The 8,028-nt window shown below is 48.5% G+C and overlaps 1 protein-coding gene across 1 annotated transcript; it reads right to left on the minus strand.

Annotated features, from left to right (window-relative positions):
* Positions 1-573: 573 nt before the first annotated feature.
* LOC126567900 (irregular chiasm C-roughest protein-like) lies at positions 574-7,115 on the minus strand. Its single transcript, XM_050224252.1, has 8 exons — positions 6,864-7,115; positions 6,626-6,791; positions 6,030-6,559; positions 5,290-5,950; positions 5,018-5,157; positions 4,116-4,339; positions 3,663-4,021; positions 574-1,057 (listed from the first exon to the last, which is right to left on the minus strand). The coding sequence occupies exons 1-8, from the start codon at positions 7,113-7,115 to the stop codon at positions 579-581; spliced, it is 2,811 nt and encodes a 936-aa protein (XP_050080209.1). The 3' UTR covers positions 574-578.
* Between the last annotated feature and the right edge of the window lie 913 nt (positions 7,116-8,028).

Raw genomic sequence — 8,028 nt, forward strand, 5'->3', positions numbered from 1 at the left:
TAGATCAGGCTATATCTTATCAGCGTTTGGATATGTGTTGGGTTGTTGTTGTTTTTTCTTTATTCTTTTGCACGAGATTAGAAAGTTTTCGGTCGAAAGTTAGTCTTTTTGCGATATACACGATGCCGGAGAGCACCAACGGAGCGCCATCGTTTGTCTGAGGGCGTAACGACGCTGCCCTAGCACGCGCTGTTTTCTGTGTCGGGGTATTTGGGTTGGGATGGACCTCGGCTTTCGGATGAACCGTTTCGAGAATTCGAAGAGGAGCCCCTAAAAGTCGTGGATTTCGCCACCCTTTGAGGGTTACGATTAAGGGGCTATTACTCTACATTCAAACCCGGACCCAGGACATTCGATTTGGCGCCGCTCGGCAAAGAAAAAACCATTGTGCTTCCTTCGATGAGGTGTGTTAATTGGTAAGTAAAGCTCAGTTCTTAGTTTATACGAGGATTAGCTACCCTACTATCAGGAGAATGGGATGAATATGTATGTGTATGTGTGTGTGTGTGTGTGTATGTGTTAAAACTGAATTGACAAGTATCGTTGCGACCCAGACGCTTCATCTCTTTGGATCGTGTTTATACGTGTGTTGCCAGCACGCCCGGTTTGATGGTGCTGCTGGCAGGAAGAATGAATTGTCCTGGAGGGCTGTTCGGTTGCTGTGGCTGTCCCTGCTGTCCCGGCTGTCCTTGAGCGGTGACATTCGCCGTCCCGGCGATCGATGGTGCCTGCGATAGTTGCGAGCTGGCGAGCGATAACGAACCGGACTGTGTTGAGCTCGGGCTGCTCGAACCGGTCGCTAGCAGTGTGGAGTTGTTACCGCTGCTTGCTAAGCTGCTGGATGTGGCACCGGTCGGTCCCGGTGGTAGCCCTAGCCCAAGCAGACAGTTCTGGTTCCGTGTCGCACTGTACGGTGGTGGGGCCGGGGTGGCGGCAGGGTTGGCCGTGGCGGGTGGGGGTAGCTGCATCGGACTACTGCTGCCGCGACCGTGCAGTGTACCGTAGTTGGCACCGAACCTCGTATCCAGCCCGATGTGGCAACCAAGCATTGGATGATCTGGGTTTGGGATGAGTAGAAGAACAGGAAAGTATACATTCAAACCGAGCTGTCAAATCATGGATGGATCAAGAGAACTCGCAAAACTTGCGCCTGATCGATGGAATCGTCTGTTGTGTGCTGAAACTGGCACTAGCGATTCGTCGCAAACCATCTTTTGTAAGTTAAACTTGATTCTGGCATTGGTTGATGAATGTAATTGTAATTGGATTTGGTTTATTAGGTCTGCTTTGTACAATCGACTAGTATTAAAGTCTAATCCTATACTTATTTAAGGTCCGTTTGGATTAAGCTGTCCAAACCACAATCAAACCACAAAAAAAAACTACAAAGTTAGGACCCACCATAACATCTCGAGTTGAGCGGGTTCAGAGCACCTTCACGCAGTTTGTTAGGCGCAAAGTGTTTGGAGGTACTGGCCCAGCTCTGCTTTCGTATCTTCAGAAACCCGTCGCACTTATGCCCAGGCCAACTTCATTGCCTCCCTTCTCCTGTTCTCCGTCGACGACTCTTTCTTGCTATCCTCGATCAATTTTTATCTTAATGTCTATCGTCTGCACCCTCGTACTCTGCTGGCTGTCACAACACGGCGCACAGCGGCAGGGGCGAATGATCCTTTGCTGCGTGCTTTTCGTGCCTTTATTTCTTCTTCAGACCGTGCTTTAGTCAACTTAACACCTTTGGACCTCTTTTTCCTTAACATTTAGTGATTAAGTTAGTTTTTTAAGAAAAGTTGAGATACTCAGGAGGAACTAATGGTGTCGCTCTATGGCAACCAAAAGGCGACGACGCGAACGTTTGTGCACAACGTAGGCGTTGCTGGCTAGCCACGAAAGGGTGCGTCTTCGTGTAACGTCGGCGAATGGACCTGATCGTCGGTTGACGTGGCAATAATCATCGTCTTTTCTTTTCTGCGGGCGGGCGTTCGCAACAAATGGTGCTCAAAAAATCTTTCCCGAATAACGCAGCTGGAACTGCATCAGAGCAATTATAGTCCAAGTGCTTATACAGAAGTGTCTGACGTTTGAGCGCTGTTTAAAATTGAGAACATACTTTAGCTCAAGTTAGAAGGCAGTTGAGATTAAAATGATTCGTCAGATTCCTGTGGGCTAGTAATGCTAGCGGCACAGGCAGACTCAACTCGTAAAGTCTTTCTAGGCCGCCCGCAGATCCGTGGCAGTCCTATATTGCGATGGAGCCAAATGGGAATGTGAGCAAAATTGTAGAATAGCATCAAAAGTCAATATTATCCAGGAGGTAAGCCATCTGGCGAAATTCCCAGCCATTTGCTAAATAAACTGTTTAGTGCTGTAAAACTTCCATTCAAAATGCTCCCCTACAAGAAAATCTAATCAACTCGGTAGGTCATCCATCTTCAGGCGAAATTAATTCAATTATTTCGTTTGCTCTTCAATCAACCAGCAAACGCGTGACAGCTGTCAAACCCGATACGTTACTCTCATACGGGCACGCATTAATTTACTAATTAAATCAAAAAGGAGCACTCTGCCACCTGTCTGCTAGTCGTTAATTGATGCGCAACGGTACACGGACCACTCCGCGGATTGAGTTGGGTTGGGTGTAATTTTGAAGCTCAAAACAAAAACAAAACTAAACCCCCTTTCCCGGGAAGTAATTTTTTTGTACTATTTTAAAGTATCGAAAACTTCAAGACGACTAACGGAGAGGTTTACCGGAGCGACAAACTTTGCTTTGTTCCGGAATTTGGTACTTTTTTTCTTCTAGGAAAAAGCAAATAACTTTACGAAAGAATGTTTTCTTAAACTGTAAAAACTAATCTGCAACGCCGTAATGCAAATGCCACACATACACAAAGGTATATTTATTTATCTATGCATTCTTCCGGTTATGGTTCCTGGGGTTTTGACTTTGTTTGTTCCTGTGCAATCGCTTGATCGAGGGCAAGTTGTTTTCTCGTTTGCCACATTTCTTTGTGCTCCATAAACGAACTGCAGCAACGATTCGAGGTACAAGTTATCTCTCTCTCTCTCTCGCTCTTTTTCCCACTCACACTCTTTCTCTGGCCTCTTCGGTTGGGATCGGTTTGGTGAGCTAGTGAGAGCTCCCGGGAGCAATAAATTCAAGACAAACAAAAATCTATTAGTTTGCCTTTGCATGCCTTCCTCTCCGGTTTGTTTCTGCTGCTGAGAATTATAGGAAAACAATCCGTATCCGTATGGCTAGCAACCGGACACCGGGACTGGAAAATGAAGTGCCGGCCTCTAACCGATGCAACGAACCACACACGATCAAATCGTTCCAGCAACAGAAGCTCCGAATGTTTGCCGGAATGGTGTCTCTGGCTATTCCAAGAGCAAAAGTTGTTTCCTGGGGCTCGATGTGTATGTGGGGGGGGGGGGGGGGGGGGTATGTGTGTGTGTGTGTGTGTGTGTGTGTTTGTGGTTTTCAGCAGCAAACTTTTCCTTTCGGCATTGCGGAGTTTGCAAATTGACTGAGCAATCCAACCCATCAGCTCGAGTGTTTTGTTTCGCCGTCGCCAGTAGTTGCGGCGGTGCGCTACGTCCTCTAGAAAACTGTGATCAGTAACCACATTACCGAGCAAAAGTGAGGCAGAAAAACTTACTCATTAATCCGTTCGGTATGGAGGAAACGCTGCTCTGGATGCTTGGCAGGCCCGGTTCTGGTGGCCGGGTCAGATCCGGTGCCGGGGTGCGCTTCCGCGACAGTGTCATCGTGCCGGTCGGGAGCTGACCGTTCGGTGGCTTGGCCGGTGGTTTGCCGGTAAGCGTGTTGCCGATACTGTTGCTGCTGCTGCTTGCCTTAAACTGCATCAGATGTTGCGTCGGTGGACTGTAGTCCCGGGCATAGTTGACGTACGGCACGTACCCATTGTTGCTACCCGCACCGACACCACCCCCTGGACCAGTCGACTTCGGACACTGGAGATGGCTTAGCGAGTCGGAAAAGTCTCCCGAGTACCGGCTGTGACGGATGAAACAGAGCACGAAAGAATACCGAAGCTAGCACACTCAGGAAGTAAAGCGCGGAATGAATCCTGTTGCTGTGCGTTGCTTACCTGTAGTCGGTGGTAGTGTCACCCTTGAGCGCTGTCAGTGATGAGCTGATTGCACCGGAACCGGTTTGTGGCATGGCGGCCGAACGCACGTTCAGCGCAATGTTGGTGGTGATGGTGTCCCGCGGATGCTCACCGTCCAGCATATCATCGATACGGTCTATTTTATGCTCGGTGCTAACCGTTGTGCCGCCATGCTCACCACAATCCTTCCCTGGCACATCATACTGCAACGTGCGTGTATGTGTGTGTGTTTGAGTGTATGAGAAGTGAAGAAAAGAATACAAATACTGGAAGTTAGATCTCACAGTGTCGCCAAAATTAAGGCATGAAAGGCATGAAAGTAGCAAGTTTATTTGTTAGACTCGTCAATGGAGGCGCCCAGCAGTTTATGATTTTTAGCAACAATTAAAGATCTGCTTCTTTTTTGTGAACAAAATTGGATGAAATGATGCAAGTATACTGCTTATCCTCTTTTTGATTATTGAATTTAATGGCTTACTCATTGTTTTTAAACGCCATCAACCAACAGTGACAGGCACAAAATAAACTGTTTTTAACCTAGTGGTTTTAAAACCTGCATTTGATGATAGAGTTTCTTATGAAACAAAGAAGAGCTACAACACTACAAAACTACGTTGTAAAAGTACTTTATCGGTCACTAAAATTGTAAAATTTTGGTTAACTGACTTCATTTTTATGTTGAAAAAATATTTCAACACCTCAATGGAGGCGCCCAGTATTTCATGTCAATTAACATTAAATAAATAATTCGGAGATAGTTAGAATGTTGTACAGCTTTGTTACACCATTAAATAATATTCAAACCCGTTTCGATCCATCAGACAACAAGTTTAAATAAAAATTTCAAACAGCAGCACAAAGTCTTCGCAAACGCTACTCACCTTCGGTATGACGTCGGCCGGTGGTAGATGTTTCTTTTTGTTGCGACGACTGCACAAGCATATGCCAATCACAATAACGATGATCAAAAACGTGATTCCACCGAGTGAGCCGAGCACGATAACTGGTAATAGATTTTGTTCTGTTTGTTGCCATTGCCGGAAATAAATCAATGTTAGCGAATGTGTGTGAGAGAGAAAGAGAAACAATCAAATGAGTGTTGCTATTGTGTGTGATTTGTGAGCGTGTGTGTGTGTATCTGTGTCTGCATTACCTTTGGAGACGAAGTCAATTTCCAGAAAGTCAATACCGTAGTCGTTAATGACAGTGCAGTTGTACCGTCCAAAGTGTTCTCGCTGACAGTGATGAATGATTAGCGTAGACCGAACACCGTTCGGTGTGAGACTGTCCATTGCCCGATACTCGGCCGCATTGGGCTCCGAGCTGGCATTAATCTCACGCCCATTGAACGACCACAGCACGTGCCGGGGCTTAGGAATCGAGAGTGCAACACACTCGAGCTGAGCGCTGTCGTGTACCGCTCCGTACTGTTCGCGCGGCGAGCTGATGGCCGGTGGACCACGCAGATAGACTGTCGCTTCGGCCTCTACCTCAGCGAAACCTTGCACGCTCGCCTTACAGTAGTAACGGCCGGCGGTGGCCGGCGTGACGACGAGCGTTACGTTGGTGGCGCTGGACACGACCTGATCGGAAGGTTCGTGTATCCAGAGCACGTCCGGCGGTGGATTTCCATCAATATCACAAGCGAGCGTAACGGTAGTGTCCTGGTCTGCCTCAACCGATTGGGGCAGGGTGCGAAAGCTGGGTCCGTAACTGATATCGAGCGTAACGGTTTCCTCACTTTTCCCAACGGCGTTACGTACCTCGCATCGGACCGTGGTACCGTGATATCGTCGCGAGATGTTGGCGATAAGCTAGTTGTGGAGAAGTTGGAACAAAAAAAAAAAAGATCTAGCAACTTCGAGAGGGAATTAGAAATCTATGGACACTCACCAGCTCCGATGCATGATTAGCCTCGGACAGCTCGTCCCCAACGTACCAGCGGAAGGTTACATCCGGTGGGTTTGCATCCGCCCGACACGACAACCGTACCTCCGTACCTTCCAGAATGCGGCCCCCGTTGAGCGCTCCGCCTATCACAGCAATTGTCACCTTCGGTGCGTACTTCACCTCCAACTTCAACCGCACCGAGCGGTACGTTCGGTCGGCTGTGTTTTGCGCCTGGCAGGTGAAGGTCGTGTTGTGGTGTTCCTTTTTCGGCGTTAGCTTCAGTATCGATTTGGCGGTGTAGCGTCGTGCATCGCGCAACGGTTCCTTCATGTACTCGATCCCTTTGGTCAGTACGTTGCCCAGTCCATCGATCCAGGTAATTTCGGCGGCCGGTTTTCCGCCCACCGACACACACTCGAGCTCTATCTCGCGGTCCTCCGTCGTAACCATGAAGTCACCCTGGACGATTTTCGGTGCCTCCGGCGGTACCAGCACGGTAAGCTTGGCAAATCTTGACCGTATGCCGGGCGTTCCTGAGATATTCGGGAAGCGAATAAGTAACGGTGGGCGACTGTCTTCCGTAAAGTGAGACCTCTTACCTCCTCTGCCAGGTCCTACTTGACACTGGTACTTGGCGTCGTCGTCCAGCATCACGGGTGAGATGTCCAGCGAGAAGTCTCCTTCCTCGTCACTGCCCACCATGGTGTAACGCTCAAATCCACTCAAATTCCGGTGCGTTCCCAGCCCGAAGTCATCTTTGGTCCACTGTGAAGGTTGGTTGTTCGAGAGCATTATTTTTTCGCGACGTGTTGGGCAATGTTCCGGAATCTTCCTTACCTGTAGCTGGCCCGACTTATTCACCACTCGGCAGGGTAGCGTCACTCTCGACCCAACTATAGCCGTCTGATCCTGTGGTTCCATCGCGAATCGCTGCTCAATCTGGCGCGCGTTGGTAGCGGGTGACAGCTTCGCACCCGCACCAGCTCGCAGCAACAAAAATAGGTAAAAGATTGGGTACGGCGACACGACGGCTACCAGCCGAGATATTCTGCTGGTCGTCGCCCGCCGCCTGACCGCTGAACGAACCATCGCTCGTGCCGGTCGTTGTCTTCGTTGTCCGGGCTGGAAGGCGTATCTTCGGTGTCCGGTTTTATAGTGTGACTGCGGCAAAAACCTAACCGTCTCTGTAACGCTTTGCTCCCGTGCTGGTAGTCGCGTTTGTCATCTTACAGAAGCCGGCTAAATGGGCGTCTGTCTTACGGGCGTACGATGCTTCCGGTGTGGAAGAACTATCTGCAGGAAAGCAATCAGTGAAAATGAGCAAAAGCAAGCAAGTTAGAAATACAAACAAACGCTCGAACATGAATAGACAATTGGCAGGCACGAATGCGTTTGCCGCGCGCTTAAATAAACTTTCCGCATGAAAGTGTTCCGTTGTGCGGCTAGCAATGGAACGTTTCGATTTCTCCCGCTCAACCTGCTCGATGAATATTTTAGCTCGTAACCACATCGATTGCGTTCAATTTTCATTGCTTTCGGTGTGTTATTTTTTCCTCTTCCGCTTCTTTTTATTTCTTCACCCAGAATCCGGGCATGCCAACGGCAGTCACTCTGGTGCTTTGGTGCAGTATTTTTTGAGGCACCGTTTTGGAAGAAATTAAATAAATATTAGTCTCTCGCTAGTTGGGGATTTTCCTGGTACGAAAGCATTTCATGCTCTTTTAAATTTCCCACAATGCGAGAGAGAAAGAGAGCGAAAAGCAGGAAGAAAAATCGAAATGGAAAATCCAACCACCAACCGTGATATGGTTCCGTCAAACCAAGCACCAGTGGTAGCGTTCCCTCTTGGGCAAAAATTGCAAAAGCACAAGCTGGCATGTGTGACGTTACGAAGCGTTATTATCCGTGCCTCGGTGGTGACTTAGGTGTGAGCTATTCGCGTCTGACGTGCTTCATACTCTCCCGGGCGGGAAGTACACGGAAATGGTTTTTAATGGCGCCA

Source organism: Anopheles maculipalpis, chromosome X, assembly GCF_943734695.1.
Source record: "Anopheles maculipalpis chromosome X, idAnoMacuDA_375_x, whole genome shotgun sequence".
Lineage (NCBI taxonomy): Eukaryota > Metazoa > Arthropoda > Insecta > Diptera > Culicidae > Anopheles > Anopheles maculipalpis.